At 46.2% G+C, this 19898-nt stretch overlaps 1 protein-coding gene across 1 annotated transcript in view; it reads right to left on the bottom strand.

The window, feature by feature from the left end:
- Nucleotides 1-2652, bottom strand: part of rbm19 (RNA binding motif protein 19) — a 77623-nt gene extending 74971 nt beyond the window's left edge. The window contains exons 1-2 of the mRNA XM_007902328.2: nucleotides 2544-2652; nucleotides 851-1033 (exon numbers count right to left, since the gene is read on the bottom strand). Of these exons, the coding sequence (XP_007900519.2) occupies nucleotides 851-1033; nucleotides 2544-2579 (219 nt within the window). The 5' untranslated portion in view covers nucleotides 2580-2652. The remainder of the gene's footprint in view (nucleotides 1-850; nucleotides 1034-2543) is intronic.
- Between the last annotated feature and the right edge of the window lie 17246 nt (nucleotides 2653-19898).

Here is a 19898-nt window from a genome sequence, read left to right as displayed (position 1 = left end):
GGTGAAGTGTAGGTTAAAGTCGCCCAGGATGATGAGGCGATCGGAGCAGAGGCAAAGAGATGTGAGGAGTGTTGAAATGTCAGAGATGAAGGTGGGAGAGGTTTTAGGGGGCCGGTAGAGGAGGAGGATTTTAAGGGAGAGGAATGAGGGGTGGGAGAGGGTGAGGTGCTCAAAGGAGGGGAAAGAGCCAGTGGAGTAGGGGGATAGGGCAAGTGGTGTCCTTGAGATAAGGGCAACACCACCGCCACGGCGGTTGGGGCGGGGGATGTGGTGGGAGGTGTAGCCGGGTGGCGTGGCCTCCGTGAGGGGGAAGGTGTCGCCTGGGGTGAGCCACGTTTCTGTCAAGGCCATGATATCAACGTTCTCATCAAGGATGAGATCGTTGATGACCAGGGCCTTGTTGCAGAGGGAGCGGACATTTTGCAGTCCGATGTGGAGGGAGCGGTTGACAGAAGGGTGTGTGGGAGGGGAGGGGGGTCCAGGTTGTGAGGCAGGGGTGGGGGGATGGGGATGAGGGAGGAGAGGTTGACTCCCCGGGTCTGTGTCCGGGGTGGCTGGCGAGTGTGGTGGGGAATGGGGCAGTCGGTGTGGCTGCTGCTGGACAGCCAACGCCGAGTGCCGCGGTGAGCCCGGCGGAGGATTCCCAGACTGGAACAGAGGGAGGTTGTGGGAGGGTCAAGTGGGGATAGAAGACGAGAGGGACGGAGAGAGAGATTGACGGAGAGAGAGATTGACGGAGAGAGAGAAACATTGTAGATCAGAGAAAAGCCGACACTAAATTATGCAGTACCAGCAGTCCAATGGGTGAATTATCAACTACCAATGGTCAATAGCACACAGTAATACTTACAATTATTCTGGTAGTGTCTATGTAACTCTTATTGAAGTGTTTAAAGGCAGCTTGTGCTTCCTCTTCACTTTTGAAGCCAACAAACCCAAATTTTCGAAACTTCCCATCCTTTGTGAACTTCAGGATGCAGTCAGTTAATGTTCCAAAGGCAGCAAATAGACCTTTAAAACGCTCTTCTTTCATCTGAAATATTAGCAAATAAACAATCATGGTTCAATTCAAGTGGTACAACTCTATGCTCAAATTAGGGCTCATTTTACGCAAAATACACTATCCAAAGTTCAACAGATAAAAATAATAATCCTTGCATTTGACATATTCCAGAATGCATAGCCAGTCATGCAAGCACAGGGACCAATCACAAATATAACATTTGACGAAGGATCGTGGACCCGAAATGTTGACTCACTTTCCTTTGTCTATAGATGCTGCCTAACCTGCTGTGTTTTCCCAGCTCTTTCTGCTTTTGTTACAAAAATAACATATATTGTAGGCTATGATTATACTCAATTGATTGGCTGAATGCTCAATTATTAAACAAAAAGCAGAAGGAATTCTGAATGGACAGCTTGTACTGGCTAGTTAACAGCATCAGGTCTTTGGTGATGCAGATTTCTTAAGTACAATCCACATACAACTGTTAAAAGGAAGACAGGTATTCCCTTGAGCACCTACAATGGGAATGCAGAAGCCAACCATTCTCCAAGATAAAAATTGGCCATTGGTTTTCACAATGCTGCCATTTAGTCCCCCACCCCCACCAAATTATCTCTCCTCCACATTAAGGTGTCGGACTTTTTTTAAAATTTATTTCAGTACTTTCCCAAAGGTGTTCCAGCAGTGCAGCAATTGAGTGTGGGAAAGCAGAATTATCTTGCTGCCTGGCTCAGCAAGATGGTCCGACAAGGTTTGTAGAGGCTGGCGAGAAATGTGGAGCTCGAAGCCGGATGGATGGAAGCCGTGGTTGAAGCAAGAAACCATCACAGCATTTACGGTTTGGGTTCCGCGCTTTGCAGCCTTGGCTGCAGAGCACCTCGAGGGGGAACCCTGACGACGCCAGGTGCCGCATCGAATGCGAGGATCGTTTGCTGCAATTAACGAGAATAACTTAACGGGGAGAAGGGAAGACGAGAGGTCCGGACGGACACGGCTCCGCGGTCACTTCACAACACATCCTGTGAAACGCTTTTGAGACGTCTCAACGTCATGATGGGGAGCTATATCAAATGCAAAGATTATTATGATGATGATGATGATGATTGTAACTACAGACACATGCACACGCACCGCGCACACGCACGTACACACATACACGCGCACGTACGCACACGTACATCCATCCACACACGTCCAGACTGCGAGCGCTCCCCCGGGGCTGGCGGACACGCGGTGGGTCGGGGGGAGAGGCCCAGCCCGGCCCTGGCACGTGCGGCCACCACGGAGAGGAGAGGGAGAAGGGGAGGGGGTGGGGAGGGGAGAAAAGGACAGACGCTGAGTGGGTGAGGGTGAACCTCGGCCTAATGAAGCCTCGGCCTTTCCCGGCCATCGAGCCCACGTGAAGCCGGGGATTGAGGGAACCGAGGGCCGGGGGGAAAGGAGGAAAGCGCCGCCGCTCCGCCCCCTCTCCTACTCCTCGGCGGGAGGACAGGCTGTGTGTAACGCGGTGCCCGGCGCCTCTCTCACACGCACGTACCCCGCTCGGCAGGTTCTTGACGATGAGCCGCGACATGGCTTCCGACGGCCGCTCGCGCCGCGACCGTTAAACCGTCAACAGCACGCGACCCGACCAGCAAGGAGGGGGCGGGGCCAGTGGGTGAGGGGGGGGCGGGGCCGAGCCCAGCCGCACTACGGCAGCCCGTCCGCGCACACGTGAAGGGGCAGAGACAAGGGCACAAAAGGCGTTCTGGATCTCCAAACATCTCATCACCTGTCCAGAGAGTATTCATACAGTGTACGTTACATTGTGCATCCCGACAGCATTTAGAGAGTATTTATATATCTATATATATATATATGCACAGCATATATCCAGAGTATATATCTATAATAATACGTCATACTCCTTGCACATCTTATCACGTCTTCGAGACGTCTCAAAGCGCTTCCAGAATATATTGTACAGCGAATTGATAATTCCTTCAAAAAAAATAAAATAAATTGGGCCACTCAACCCACGACTGTTTGGGACACTGCTGTGTGCAATCGGCCGCCGTGTTTTGCCCACAAGATATATAGTCAATTCACTTTACAGTATGTTCTGTGAAGCTCTTTCAAGACGTCTCGAAGACGTGATAAGGCGTTATATGAAATGCAAGGATTATTAATATTATTATTGACTGTATTATTGACGTCTCATCCAAAGGATGGCGCCTCTGACAATTCAGCTTTGCCCACTCGCACTGCGTTGGAGTGTGATTGAGTGCTTCAGCAGGTAATGATGTTGAGGTGTGGAAGACAGCTAACAGTTCTGCACATTCCTCGTAGAGGGCAGTGCAGACCTTGTTGAGATCCTAAGTCAAAAGGTTTACAGATTTAGTTCAGATTAATATGTGTAAGTGGTAAATTGTGGGAATTTCAATGAATAAAAATATGGGGAAAGAGCGGCAGAGTTGAACTGATTGGTAGGCACCAAATAATCCAATGCTTTGTACACTGTGGCATAATCCGACCCATTTCTCGATTAAAACATTGATGCATTAATTTTTAATTAATTATGGGATCCTCCTTGTTTTGATAACCTGCAGTACAGTAGTAACTGTATTGTATTCTGTGAAGCTTTGAGACATCTCAACAACATGATAAGACGCTATACCAAATTCAAGGATTGTTATTATTATATTTCTGTAAATTCACTGAAAATTCTTGACAGTTCTCTGTTGCCCAATGTACACTGGTTTGTAGGCACCACTGGGCGGCGGCAGACACCACAAAATCAAGACAGGAGATGAGAATGAAATACAGTATCACAAACACAGAATAAGTCAAAAACATTTTTTTAAAAAAGACACAACGCTGGTAATCTATTGCAGCGCATATGTTAGAACAAATTAACGCTAACTTCCCCCACAAAACACACAATCGCTCCACAGTGTATCCTGTGAAACGCTTTGAGAAGTCTCGACGATGTGAGAAGGAGCAAACATAAACTCTTGATAACTCGTCGCTCCAAGGCTAAAGGGCTCAGTGATGAGTTATCAGGAGCAGCGAGTTAGGCATAAGAATAAATGTATAAATAAATGGGGCTGGTGACTGAAGCACGATGACTGAAGTGGCAGCGACAAGTTAAGTCAGGGTCAACTTCACTGTGTATCCACTGCAAAGATTAGTGTTATTAGAAGCTTTTATACTGTGTCCAATCTGATTGCATAAGTTAGTGGAGAAATCCCACGATAACAATGATTCTATCTCTGCATTTAATACTGCTCCAGTGAAATAAGTGTTTCAGGGGTAATTGCTGTCAAGTGTAGTGACTGTGTATAATAATAGCAATAATAATTTGTTGCATTTCAAATAGTTCCTTTGCACCTCATCGAGATGTATCAAAGTGCTTCTCGGGATATACTGTAAAGTGAATGGACTGACTGTATTTTGTGGGTGAAATGCGGCAGCCAGTTTGCATGCAACAATGTCTCACGAGCAGTCATGTCGTGAGCAAATCATTTTATTTTGGGGATTATTGGCCAGGCCAGTGGGAGAGAGAAAATCCCTTCTCTTTTCAAATACCAGCACTACCATGGGAATTTTAACATCCACCTGAACAGGCAGAACGGACCTCAGTTTAACGTCTTCTCATCCGAAGGACGGCACCTGCGATAATGCAACACACCTCCAGCGCTGTATTGAGCTGTAATTCCAAGATCTGAAGTGGGGCTTGAACCCTCAACCTTCTGTATCGGAGGTGAGAGTGCTACCACTGCGCCAGGTTGACACCCGCCCTTTACAAGGTGAAAGTTATCAGTGGCCTGAGAATTGTTGTGGCAAAGGGAGCAGGTCCCACAGAGGCACATCTAAAGGCAATGGAAGAAAGCAGCAAACTCCTAGCGATTGACTTCTGGCACGATAATTTGGAGATTTAATACTAAATCTCTTTCCGTTACAGTAAATCCATTGAGCACGAGACTCCCTGGGGGAGTCCGTAGGTTTCCTACGATGTGAATTAGTTGTCACGGAAACTGAAGACAACACAGGGAAGTTGGTGAAACAACAGTGACACTGACATCGTCATTTAGCTTTGACATTGTCTTCCGATACCTGAGCCCAGGTTTTTTTTTAGCCACTTTAGGAGATAAATAATTAGTAATCAAATAAATTGCTTTTTCTTAATGTACATCAAAAGCTTAATCGCATCCTCCGTTAAGAGGTAATCACTGATGGGAGGTCAAAGACAAAATAATAATAATAACATCCCTTGCATTTGATACAGCGCCTTATCATGTCATTGAAGTGTCTCAGAGCACTTCGCAGAATATACTGTAAAGTGGATTGACTGTGTATTTGTGGGTGAGGCATAAAAGGTTACTGATAGACATGACTATCCTTGCATTTGATGCAGCGCCTTTCACGTCAGGTGGACACCTCAAAACGCTTCACAGAGGCTGTGTGGTTTGCTGGTAGCTAATATCCTACACAAAAACAGCCATGAAGTGAATGATCAATTTTACGGGTTTGGGGAGGGAGGGAGGGAGGGAGGGGGTGGGTGTTTTCCAGTCTGGAGACTGGGAGAGAGAAACTCCATTCCCTTTTCGATTAGTGGCGAAACTTTCCCAGGCGGGGCGAAACCTTAGACAAGTTTACTTACTCCACACGCCTCTGTTTACCTAGCAGTAAGTAGGGTCGATTAGTGGATCGCTATCTGGGGGTAAGAATACCTCCAAAAAATAAATAAATAGATAACAATAATTTGGTCACAAAATCCATGACTGTCCATGTTTGTGGGACACTACCGTGCACAATTGGCTGATGGGCTCTGCCCACAAAATACACAGTCAATTCACTCTACGATATATTCTGTGAAGGACTTTGAGTCGTCTCAATGACGTGGTAAGGCGCTATATCAAATGCAAGGATTATTATTATTAATAATACATGAGATCTTTAACATCTACCTGATCGAGGCACAGAATGGGGCCCTCCGTTTAAATCTCGTCTCCACCGAGTTAAGAAGGGAGCATTTTTTTTCCAAACTTCCCCTCCCCGCCACCAACCCCCCCCACCACCGCCTCCAGCTGCGATCTGTGTATGAGGAGCCTGGATTAGTGGAGCAGATCATCTGCTCAGTGTTATGGATAGCGAGTACCTGTTCTCCTCCAAACAGGAGAGCAAGGAGCCTTCGAGAGGATAACTCTCGCAGTTCCACAATGATGTTATTGTAAGTGAATCGCTGCTAATGTGGAACACGTGTGTTCTGTGCTGTGGAGCGTTGCACCAGGTGCCCTCATGCAAAGCTTAGCTCCGAGCTCTGACTTGTTTTGCACTAATAATAAAAATTAATAACAATAATTATCCTTACATTTGAACCAGCGCCTTACCATCAATGGCTCAGCTTTTTAAATTCAACACGCATAACTTCCGTCTACCTCTACCTCTCTGTCTCGCCCTTTTTCGACCCATTCAACCACATCCACCCACTTTGTCCCCCCTATCTCCTTGAAAAGCGCTCTTGAGATGTTACCCCATGATACCATCACATCAAAACATCTCAAAGAGCTTTGCAGTGGAGTTAAGAGTTACTCCCGCAAAGTGCAGTGACTGTGTGGATTGTGGGCGGGGCACGACAACCAAACTTGTACGCACTGATGTACCGCAAACATTGAAACAAAACAACAAATTACATTTGTATAGCGTCTTTCATATCGGGAGGATGTCCCAAGGCGCTGGACAGTCAAGATTTGTACCCCAGCTAGGGGTTGGGATCAGAAGAGGTGGAGGGCAGAGAGGGTAGAGGTGGAAGGGTGACCGAAGGCGCAGGTCGAAGAGGAAAGTCCTGATATGGGCCTTAAAGGAGGTAAGGGAAGAGGTGAGTTGAAAGGACTGTGGGATTTCCAAAAGATGGGGGTAGAGAGGCTGAAGGCCTGACCACCGATGGTGTAGGCGGACAGAGTGGGGGACATGGAGCAGAACAAAGCCTACTGAACGGAGGGAGTGGACAGGTCGCTATGAGACCTTTGAAAGTGACAGGCGCTTTGTCAAGTGCAAGAATTATTAGGTTAGCGTTTTTATTAACAATCACAATCCGGTCTGGTTGTTGCCGCATTGCTACTGATGCCAGTATTCCCCCCTCCTCCTCACTCCCTCTTCCCTTCCTCGCCCTCCCCCTCGCCCTACCCCTGCATAACACAGGCTTTGATCACTGTTGCGAGCAAGTTTCATTGCTTAAACTGTGCTTCTATGATTACTAAAATAAGCCGAATTAATACGGCCGGAAACATAATATCGAAGCGAATTTATTAGCAAAGGAAACAATTAGCTTGTTCATCTCCAATCATTTCTAACAGAGACTCAGATTACATAGGGCCTCAGTGTTTGTGTTCATGACCCTGACACAACTGGGTTTGTGCGATTGATTGGTGGGAGGGAGGGAGGGAGGAAGGGAGGGGGCTAGTGAGTGGAGGAGGGAGGGAAGAAGGGGAAATTCTATTAAACATTCGGAGCGAGGTAGCTGTTGATTCTGTACGTAGATGTGGGAATGATGATGTGCGTTTCTGGATGTCTGCTGAATGCTCAGCTGCTCTGTCACATCAGCGTCCAGGGCAGGTGTCACATTAACATGTCCCACAAACAGTCGTGGATTGAGTAACCCAATTTTTTTTTAAAAAAGGGATTATTACTCCCGGAGAGAGATCTGCCAATCGACTAACAAGTGGGTTCCTACCTACTGCTAGGTAAACAGAGGCGTACGTGTGGAGTAAGGAAGCGTGCCTAATGGACAGGAAGGGTTTGATTAGCGGCCCAAGAGGATGAGTTGTCAGATGTCCCGTGTATCAATGAGGGTCTTGACTTGATCTGAGCTGCCATGGAGTTAGAAAGTCCGTTAGGATCTGGTTCACTGGGAACTGGTGCTCAAAGCCAGAACTCATCATCTAAGGAAAAGCTTGACAGAGCTTGTGATGTGGAAACTAATAGGATGGGGATCCTGGAATGATGAGATCAAATGGGCCCCAGTAATGGGCCCTCGTCACCCACATCTTTCATCCAGCTCCACTTGTCAAACGGTTACCATTTGGGGCAATAATCTCTGACGTGCACCGATGACGAGTTGGGATCAAAACTTCTGCGTGAGCTTGGTGCAGTGGTAGCAACCCCCAACCAGCCACCCCACCCACTCAGCCAGGCCCCCCCCCACCACCGACAATGAGGCTTTCAGTCTATCTGCCCTGAACTCCATCCCGGAATCCTTCCAACTCCCCCCTTCCTCTCTCCCTCCTTCCCTCTCTCACCCAGTTGAAGGTCCATCTCAAGGTACATCTCAGGATCTTCATCATTGATTGCGCCTTCGGACATCTTTCACCCTCACCCCCCCACCACCTCACCCCGTTCCCCCCCCCACCCGCCCACGCTCCCACTCAGCTCCTACCCCTTCGAAATGGGATCGATTTTCCCTGAAACCCCAACCTTCGCCGATGCACTCCGACCCTGTCACCACCTCTTATCTCTGCCCGTGATAAACCATCTTGTGTGTGAGATCAGCGCCTAGCGATCTGTCAGGGCCCCTCTACAGCCTGAGGTGAAATTTCACACAATCATTGCTTAAGACAATCATAAGGACTGATTGATGGTCGGCGGTCTCTCAGATCCTTCTCCGTAGCCGCTCGGAATACATCCCATGAAAAAAAATCCATAAGCCTGGACGAGCGAGCACGGTTTCAAGTGGAAGATGATGAACAGCCCTCGAGCTGTGTCATCTCAGCATATCACCCTCGTCATTAAACTTGCATGCGTTCAAACCTCGGAGGAACTGTGCAGATGATCGGTGGCCCTTCTGACGATTGCCCCTGCTCCTGACTGACTGATACCCAGATTGGTTTACTGGGCAAGTGTTAAAAATAACGCTTCTTCCCCAGGTCGCTGTCAGCCCACACACACTCGCTTCCCGTCTCAGGCACTGGAGACGTGTTCTCGGCACAGCTCCCATCTGCAGTGACAAACATGACACCCAGTAAATCAAAAGCAGTCATTACAAGCTTCCAAGAAATGTCCGCTTGACAGACAGAAATATTAAACAATAGCCAGTGTTAAAGCCGAGGCCAGCATCCTTCACTTGTGCTTTGAAACCCACAAGGTCATCAAAGGAAACACGGAGGTGAGTTTCTCTGGGTTTGTCCAAAAAATAATTCTTTGCCTTTCACATTGTCACACCGTCGAGACATCTCAAATTTGATTCGCAGGTCGGACTGTAGCATGGCATGACTGTGTTTTGCGGGAGAACGAGGCAACCGATTTGTGCACACAGCGAGAGAGGTCCCACAAACAATCATGGAGTGGGTGATCAATTTTATACGGGGGGTAGGGGTGGCCACGATATCAGGGGAAACTCCCTTTTTTGGATGGTGTCATGAGAATGGAACTGTGCGCAGTTGGCTGTTTTGTTTCACCCAGAAAATACACACTACACAGTATATCTTGTGAAATGCTTTGTGATGTCTCAACGACATGATAAGACGCTGTATCAAACACAAGGATTATTGTCATTATTATAATTATTATGAGATCTTTAGCATGCACCTGGACAGGTGCTACTATTAATGATAAAAATAATTATTTGTGGGACATAGCTGGGGTGTATTGGCTGCCTTGTTAGCATATGGGACAACATTCACTTGATTTCTCATTAATCTCGTTTATAAAGCACTTTGCCATTGTTCCTTTGAGATGAAGGGCTCTGTGCTGTGTCAACTTGGCGACATGAAAACTATCAGCACCTGCAGCTCTTCACTGGAAACCCAAACTGGCCTTTGAGATCAGATCAGATGGTCTGAAAGGCCCTTTCCAACCATCTGATCTCATCCCTCCAGAACATCCACCCTAATAAGAATGCCTGCCCTGTATTTTGTGGGCGAAATGAATTCAAACGCCCGACACAGAGGCTTGAACCCACAACCTTCTGACTCAGAGGTGAGAGCACTACCGACTGAACCAGGCTGACACCAACTTAAATTGCAAACGAACCCCTTTACAGGGTTAAATTTCACTGGAGATACTTCATACTTCAGATTCTCCGGCGCTTATTGCAGCGATGCCAGACTGCAAATGCCAAAATGTCTCATTAAATCAACCCGAGAGAGAATGTAATGGAACCTTTCAGGCCTGGCTTTGCAGGTCTGAAGATACCGAGTGCAGTGCACCACTTGACATTTACTGACTCGTTGCCTGCACAAAAAGACAATAAAACAACATAATTTTGTCCTCTCAGTCCAAGAAATAAACCACGGTTTGAACAGAAATCCTTCTGAGGGCGAGCGACAGTCGGGCGGTTTGTCTCCTAAGTTGCTTAGGAGTTTGACTCCTTCTCCCCATGAGGGTTGACATCGATGACACAAAATAACTCGCAGCGGAAATGCAACAGCAACAACTTGCTGTAACATTATGTAGCGCTTTTCATGTAAGGTAATGACGATGGGTTTCACCGAGCAAAGTGTGTGAAACATGCTAACCCCATACTGACCTGTCTGCTCTCGCCACTCGGTGGTCTCCAGCCTGCTCCACGTACCCTGCCACGTCCCCTGCCCTGCCCACCCCACCGACATCGGTCAGTCTTTCTACCCTCACTCACTGAAACTCCATCCCACAGTGTCTTCGCCTTGCCCCTTCCCTTACCTCCTTAAAGGCCCATCTCAATACCCTCCCTTTCGACCGGGCCTTCGGTCACCCTTCTACCCCCACCCTCCCTGGTCTCCACCCCTCCAGATCCCAACCCTCAGCTTGGGTACACATTTATGACTGTCCAGCACTTTGGGACGTCCTCCTGATGTGGAAGGCACTCTACAAATGTAATTTGTTGTTGTTGTTGTTGTGCGGGGGGGTGTGGAGAGAAAAGCAATGAATGTATTGATCCAAAACACTCAACGTTTTCCTCATCCTCCCCCCCCCCACATAGAGAGAACAACCAGCAAAAATGCTAATGCAAACCATTTGGCTATGTTCAGGACACTCCAGGCCCTCTGGAATCTGAGCACATTCCAGGCTGTTGAGCAGAGCTTCAGTTTGGCTGCTGTTACACCTGATTAGGATGATATAACACAGGCCTGCCCAATGCTGGGGTATCACCCACGGCTTGATTTAAAGTCTCGGCTTTAATCCTGCGTACGCTCGCTAGCCCAAAACAACTTTGTTTTTTTTGGGTGGGGTTAGAGGGACACATGGGTGGAGGGGGTGGGGTAGGCAGTTGGGGGTATTCTGCTGTGCGCAATTGGCTGCCATGTTTCGCCCACTAAATATACAGTCAATTCACTTTACAGTATATTATGTGAAGCGCTTCGAGACGACTCGAAAACGTGATAAGGTGCTACATGAAATGCAAGGATTATTATATATATATATATATGCAAGGGGATAGCTCTTTCAAAGAGCTTGTACAGGTACAATGGGCCAAATGACCTCCTTCTGTGCTGTAGGATTGTATGGTTCTATAATTGAGTTCCCCTGTAAAAGGAATCACTCCAGAATGAAAATGAACTCAGAACTAGTCTCAGTGCTTGCAAATCTGCTGCTATGATGTGTTCCCATTCAGGATAAGGATGTCTGCAACTCCCTTTGACATTGCATGGCATGAAAGTGTCTTTGGCTTGTGATTTGTGGTCAGTGGCACAAACACCATATGAAGAGACATCGTCTTCCGTTTCAATATCAATACCGTCACAAAATCCGGACTTCCTTCAATGCCAACACGGAATAGATTTTGAGCACATCTCTGCCCCCAGTGTCCCTGGAGACAGCGACTCTCTTTCCCTTTGAACAAGATCTCATCTTAAACAGACAATTCATCTTGAAAAATGACCCTTCCCTTTAAAACTCGGAGAGAAATCCCTGGGTTCGGTCAGAAAGTGATCTTTCCGAGTTGTCTCATCTAAAGCCGCACAAGGTTCTACAACACTGTTACCCATTGAGATCAGTCAATTCCACATTCTTTACATTTTGGGCTCTCAGTTAGAGGAATTGTCCTGGGCTGCCAATATTTCTCGACCTCCTGAATTAACATTCGAAAAACTATTCCCCACATGTCAATAGCTCCATCAACGTAACCATTTGTTTGACCTTGACTGTTTGTGGTATATTATTGTATGCGATTGGCTGCTGCGTTTCACCCACAAAATATACTGTCACTTCACTTTACAGTACGTTCTCGGAAGCACTTTGGGACGTCTCAACAACGTGATAAGGCACTATATCAAATACAAGGATTATTATTATTAAATTCAATGGACCGAGTTGGTTAGCAGAGCACTGTTACCTTGGCAAGGCCTCACACTCTTAGGATCAGAGAACCAAACCAATAAAAAAACTTCTCAATAATTTAAAGAATGTAGTCGATTCATAAAGCTCAATAAATGTAAACCGCATATAAAGAAAACATTCATGCGGGCTGTATAATGTCCTTTCCTTTGGAAGTAACAGCACAGAGCTCTCTGCTAATGGGATATAGATTTCTTAGCTGGATTCCAGGGTAACGTGATACTCTGATGCAATGGAGGGAATTTTTACTGGGGTCTGCTGCGTTGTTTGGGATTTAGTAATCTTTCGGATATACAGGATGGTGGTGATAAGGGGTAACGCAATGTGCAGAGAGCCATTAATGGGATATTCCATGCCTTCTGCAGGTGCAGAATGCAATGCGCAAGGGCAATAAAAAGGCCAAACATAAAGTGTTTTTAAGTCCATCAAAAGTCCTGCCACTCTCTTGGCACTCACAGGTTTTTTTTGCTGTCTTTCCTCACGCATTTCTTAACTAAGAGATGAGAAATGGTGCAACACTTGGTTAGGAAATGCTCAGGAAACCCAGGAAATTGACCCCCGCGATTTCACCCTTTGTGCCTCTTGTAGCATATTGGTTAGATCACTCACCTTGCAAGCGAGTGGACCCGGGTTTGATTCCCGGGCAGTGCAAAACGTTAGGTAAGTTTCCTTACTCCACACACCTCTGTTTACCTAGCAATAAATAGGAAATTGGTTGTTAGTCAATTGGTGGATCACGTTCAGGGGCTAATAATCCCCTAAAAAAATTCACTCCAATCCACAACTGTTTGTGGGACACTGCTGAGTGCAATTGCTGCCTGTATTTCTCCCACGAAATACGCAGTCAATATACTTATTGTATATTCCATGAAGCGCTTTGAGATGTTCCAACAATGTGATAAGGAGCTATATCAAATGCAGGGATTATTATTATTATTATTATTATAACATACAAAACACACAGTCACTGCGCTTTGCAAAGAACAAGGAATGTGTGAAGCCAGGACTATTTCAAAGGCAACTGACTTAAGTATTTGAAGAGAAACTATTATAAACGGGTGTGGGGAAAGACCAGGCAATTGGGATTGGAACACCCAGCTTCAACAACCACCACAACCACAACAACTTGCATTGATGCGGTGCCGTTCACGCGGGGCAGGGTCTCGGAGCGCTTAAGAGCGCTGGGCAGGTCGGTGGCCGGTTGCACAGTGATTGGTCAGAAGGCAGAGTGCGGCTGAGCTGCAGTGCCTGTCCGATCCACCAGGGGGCATCAATGATTCATCTGTTGGCTCCAGGGAACTTAAGGATAATAATCCTTGCATTTGATAAGGCAGCGCCTTATCACATTCTCGAGACGTCTCAAAGAGCTTCGCAGAATATACTGTAAAGCGAAGTGACTGTATATTTTGTGGGCGAAGCGCAGCACCAAACTGAGCGCAGGAGTGTCCCAGAAACAGTCGTGGATTGAGTGAGTAAATTCGCACGACCTTCACCCCACTCTAACCAAGCACCCAGAAAAATAGCTCGGCTTCGATTTTGGTAAGAGTCAGAGCTGAAGGGACTTGAAGAGCCCCAAGTAAATAAAACCCGCAACCTTTTAGAGCTCTTTAGAGATTTTTTTTTTTGGAAATGCAAGACCAAGTTTGGATGCAATTGCAGATGGCTAATGAGCAGCAGGTGTGCTTTTTCCACCTTTCGCTGCCAAAAGAAACACATAAATATTTTCGCTAAGTGGCGTTTTCCCGCTTTGCTCTCGTGTCTCGGACTGCAGTTGGAAAATGCGATAAAAGTGATTTATAATTTACATTTAGTTAGTGGTCATTTTGTTTTCTGCAGAGAGGAGGTGGCACACAGATCGCTCAAGAAGCCAGCGAACATCTCTTTAGCTTTTTACTGTCAAAAGTTTGGTTACTCAGTGGATTTCCTCCCTCCAAACCCCCCCCCCCACTCCTCTCTCCTCCGATAAGGCGTATTGGTTAGAGCACTCGCCTCGCAATTGAGAGGACCCCGGTTCGATTCCCGGGCAGGGCGAAACCTTACGCCAGTTTCCTTACTCCACAGCCACTGTAAGCAGGAACCAGGTTGCTAGTTGATTGACAGATCGCTTTCCGGGAGTAAATAAACCTTCTCTCTCCCTTTCCTCTCCACTACGCTATGGGACTCCACATAAATAAAATCAATGTCGACCTGTCTGGAGCTGTTGCCTACAAATAGGTTAAGAAACTCTTGCCAACTTCTATGATAATGAGCGTTGGGTGTAACTCAAAGCTGGGTGATAAACAGGTGGACAAAATCAAAGGAAGAATTTATATAAAGGAGATGCTACCCTACATTTACGGCATGACAAGGTGCTATATCAAATGCAAGGATTATTATTATTATTAGCTACATTGTAAGCCTTGCCCTCTAGGGAACACAACTCTGGCAAGTGAAGCTTTCAAGTCTCCAGACGTAATACTCCCATGTCAAAGGAGTGAAGGCGTTTTGAAGGAGCCAACGGTAACACCCAGCGCCTATGGGTGCTTTTTGTCCTCCCACCTGTTTCTCTTCCTTCTGCCTCAGTCCATTTTGTTACGCACCTTAAATGATGGCTGAACAAAGGCACGGGTCGAGGGTGGGAGATGCTAATAGTAATTATAATAATTATCCCTGCATTTGATATAGCGCCTTATCACATTGTCGGGATGTCTCAAAGCGCTTCACAGGATATACTGTAAAGTGGAGTGACTGCGTATTTTGTGGGCGAAACGCAGTTACTACATTGCGCACAGCAGTGTCCCACAAACTCTCATGCAGTGAGTGACCAACTTTATCTGGGGGATTGTTGACCAAGATACCAGGAGTGAGAAACTCCATTCCCTTTTTGGATAGTGCTACGGGATGTTTAGCGTCCAGCTGAGGTCCTTGGTTTAATATCTCATCCGAAGGACAGTTTAACTTCTGGTCCGAAGGTAGGGTGGTGAGCTTCCATTGCCCACCCTCGGCACTCACTGTGGTACTCACGAGCTGCTCAACCACACCCAAAAAAATGCCCTTGTTGGTGAGCGATCTCGCTTGCCACCCAAATAGATGCCAGTGCAGATGCAAGGCCAGGGAGTTCTCAGAAAACCCCCACGTCAATAAACTGGGCGAAGTGTTAGTGTCTCAGCATTAATTACGCAGCATTTTACTCTAGGGTTAGCAGGATACGACAGGCATAAGCTTGCCACACTTCAAAGCTGCTGTGATTTATAAAGCTACAATACTGTAGTTGTAGTTTCGTTAACCAAACTCAGTCTGATTTCATTGTGATTGTCAGAAATGTCATTGGTGCGTGCAGTCTTTGGCAACCAGTTAAGGTTTTTCCAAATTCTTTTATTGAAGAAGAGGAAACTAGTTACAGATACAATGGAGAAAAGAATCCCAGGCCCAGTGTCTGTTTTGAACTTGGATTGGAACTGAAAATAATAATCAGGAACAGATAATGATAATCACTTGTGTTTGACACACGGCGCTTTCCTGTTGGAAGAACATCTCAGAGCACTTCACTGGATTTACCATGACAGGTAGTGACTGGTTTGATGGTGAATGTCTGGGAAGGAATAATAGTAATAATAATAAAACTTGCATTTGATAAAGCGCCTCATCACGTTGTTGAGGAGTCTCAAAATGCTTCGCAGAAAATACTGTAAAGTGGATTGACTGTGTATTTTGTGTCTGAAACTCTGCAGTCAGTTATGTACAGCAGTGCCCCACAAATTGAGTGACCCAATATTTTTTTTGGAGAGCTTATTACCCCTGGAAAGTGATCCGCCAATCAACTAACAGTCAGGTTCCTACTTACTGCTGAGTAAACAGAGGATTGTGGAGTAAGAAAACTTGGCTAAGATTTTGCTCCGCGACCGACCAAAACACAAAAATCCCTTACAATTCCACGGTTTTTAACGACATTTTACTCAAGTCTTCGAACCCTCAATTACTTTATTCAATAAAAGTGCTTCTGACTTTTCCCAGCAGATGGAAACCCATCACCATGGGTGGGCTGAAGGTTAGAGTCCAACCCCATATTCTCGGTGGCATAGGGACCAGCTTGTTACTCTGTCAATCACTATATTTGGAGGCAGCGGACTTGGGTGGAATCAGATAGCATCCAATTTACTTAATTATCGATCGATTGAGCTTGTAAATAAAGGCCTGTTTGTGTGTGTGCATGTGTGGCGGGGAGTGGGGGCAAGTAAAATAATTTTTCTATTAAGTTTTTATTGCTCTGAGCATTTGCCAAACACAGAGCATTTTAAGTCCTTCCTCCCTCTCTGCCTGGCTGGAGTAATGAAGACGTTTCCTGAAGTTGGTATTAGAAAGCTTAGGGATAATAATTCTCAACGGGCTCAGCATTCAATAGAGATCAGTCCATAATTGAACCTGTTGTTCCAACAACACTCGTTGAGGGATTAATGGTTAAACTTATCCATATTTGGTTTAATTTTAGCACTTTGAGACGTCTCAACGACATGATAAGACGCTATATCAAATGCAAGGATTATTATATACTCTATATAACTTTATTATTATTATACGGTTAAGCGTTGTATTATTTAGTCATTGCTTAGGTACCGACTTCCATATTAAACCCCTCAAAAAGGAGTTCCATTTACAATAATTAATAATCCTTACATTTGGCATAGTGCTTTTCACATCAGGACAACGTCTCAAAGCACTTCACAGGATATATCGTAAAGTGAATTGGCTGTGTATTTTGTGGGCAACATGCACAAAATTATTAGGCACGTTGGTCGTTACAATGAGCCTGTATTCTTAGGTAACTTTTTGACGTTTCCCTGCAGGCGCTCAGATGAATGTCTCTAACCTTTGCTGAGGAATGACATCCCTCCTCTCCCCCACTCTTCCTCCCCTCCCCCTTTCACTCCAGCTCAATGTACTTGAACTTCTAACTTATGCACAGCAGTCTCATCAGAAAACATCTTGAAGAGGCTGAGAACAGGGAAAAAATCGCACTAGTGTGTTACCAAGGCCCGAACTTCCTCCTGCAATGACTTTGACTAAGTATTTATTTTTATTGGTCCCCAGGGCTTTCCAATTTGGAGGTATTTATTTCCTAGGCAAGCTGCAGTCTATTAACAATAACTTTGTCCGCTAATCTGTTTTCCATTTATCCCTTCCAGCAGAGGGCTTGCCCTGGCCAAATTAACTTTTTTTTCTCTTTCCGTCTCGCACACTGAAGCTTTCTGTCACTCCTCTGTACCTGTCTTTTACTCCTTCCAGGCAACACATGCGTGGGCTCAAAGAGCATCTTAGAATCAGTCACCTGCCTCAACATTGCGCGTACGGTTTTGATAAACCGCGAGTTGGAGTCCCTTAACGTAACGGTTAGAGTACTCGCCTCGCAAGCGAGAAGACCTGGGTTCGATTCTCATGCGAGGCAAAACTTTACTCCACCCGCCTTTGCTTACCAAGCAGTAAGTAGGAACTCAATTATTAACTGATTGATGGGTTGCTTTCCAGGGGTAATAATCCTTCCAAAAAAAATAATAATAATGTGGTCACTCAATCCACGACTCTATGTGGGATGCTGCTGTGCGCAATTGGCTGCTGTGTCTCACCCAGAAAATATACAGTCAATCCACTTTACAATATATTCTCAAGCACGGTGATGGGTTTCCGCATGTGTCAAACACCCGGCTGACCAAAAAAAACCCACAGTCAATCCACTTCACTGTAAATCCTGTGCAGCGATTTGGGACGTCCTCCCGATGTGAAAGGCGCTACATCAAATGCAAGGCTTGTTATTAGTATTAATAATAAAAGAAAGACCTATGTCCTCTCCCCTTGAAAAGCGGAGCACAGAGTGATTTTTTTTGCGTTGGTGAAACATGACTTTGAGGAAGCAACTCATTACCATTTACAAAGGACCACGTGATTGAGAGAGAGGGAAAGAGAGAGGGAGAGAGATTCCTTCCTGAGACAGCTTGCCTGCTTAACCTTGCCTGTGGCAACCTTGCATTTCGTTGTGTTTATCATGCAAACAATCTCAGCAAAACCAGTCTTTTGAAGCTTAAGTAACACGCAATTGTAGATAGAATAACTGAAGCGGTGACCGAGTAGGCTATCGGAATTGACTGATAGTCAGGCTCAGAAATAGGAACATAGGAACTGGAGGAGACCATTCAGCCCCTCAAGCCTGTTCCATCATGGCTGATTTGTACTCAACTTCAAATATTCACCTTTGCCCCATATCCTCTGATACCCTTACCTATCATACAGGGACGAGGAGGAAGGTCTTCAGGCGTGATCTGAAAATGGAGAAAGAAAGAGGGGGCAAGGCAGAGGAATTGAGGGAGAGAGTTCCAACATTTCAGGGCGTAGCGGCTGAAAGCACGGCCACCAATGGTGGTGCGGAGGGGACGAGGGACAAGCAGGAGGCTGGGTTGCTTTGTTCAATTCTTACAATGGAACGGTACTGTCTTAAGCATTCGTCTGCCTCTCTCTCCTTCGCCTCCCTCTCTCTCTCCTCTCGCCCTGATGCTCACTCTGCTCTGAGCCTGTTCTTAATAACTTTACCAGACATGTGAACTCGCCACTCGGTCCCAGCAGTGGGAGAAAGAATTACACTCAGAGACATCTGGAAGCCTGCTAGGTCTTTCAGTTAGGCAGATTTCTGCTACAGCATGGTTTGGGGCTGTGAGAGGAGGGCTTGGGGGAGGGAATGGAGATGGCGATCCCCTTTGCTTGTTTCAGTTAATTTCCTGATGTTGCAAAGTAGATCATCTGTGTATTTTGTGGATGAAATGTCTTTGTTGTTGCCTTTTCGGATGGATGTCTTTACGGAGAGCTTGTTTTGAGATGAAACACTACAGTAACGACTTTTGAAGCAAGGTTTACCCGCCTGCAGATGTATCTAGTTGGCAAAGCTTGCGTTATGTAAACACAGCAGTGAAACTGTGTGTGGATGGCACCAATGAAAGAACAGAGGGGCTCAGGAATGCTAAAGAATGGGACGATATCAAACCAAAGGGAGAGGGGTGCGTAGGAGATAGATTTTAGGAGAGGTCGGTGGGGAGTAGGGGAAGCAGAGAGGCACAGTGAAAATAAAGCTTCTGAAGGTGAAATATAAACAGGTATCAAAGAGCTTCACATGATATACAGTAAAGTGAAGTGACTGTGCATTTTGGGGGCGAAACGGGGCAGTCAGTTGCGCACTGCAGTGTCCTACACACAGCCATGGAGTGAGTGAGTGAGTGAATGAGTGACCAATTTTATTTGGGGGATTTGTTGGCCAGGACACCGGAAGAGAGAGAGATAGAAAGAGAAAGAGAGAGGGAGAGAAGCTCCCTTCTCTTTTCGAAATAATGCCGCGGGAATCTTTAACCTAAGCAGGCAGAGGGGATCTCGGTTTAATGTCTCATCCGAACGACGGCACCTCTGACCATGCAACACACCCCAGCGCTGCATTGGAGTGTCAGCTCAGACTAAGTGATTCCAAGTCCCAACCTGGCGGCTTGAACCCACAACCTTCTGACTCAGAGGTGAGAGAGTGCTACCGATTGAGCCAGGCTTAAGAAGTTGAGCTCTGATCAGGCTCGGAACCCCAGTTCCCTGCCAA

This window comes from Callorhinchus milii, unplaced genomic scaffold, assembly GCF_018977255.1.
Source record: "Callorhinchus milii isolate IMCB2004 unplaced genomic scaffold, IMCB_Cmil_1.0 Scaffold8, whole genome shotgun sequence".
Classification (NCBI taxonomy): Eukaryota; Metazoa; Chordata; class Chondrichthyes; order Chimaeriformes; family Callorhinchidae; genus Callorhinchus; species Callorhinchus milii.
The sequence above is the reverse complement of the archived record's forward strand: the minus strand, read 5'-3'. Positions and strand labels throughout refer to the sequence as shown.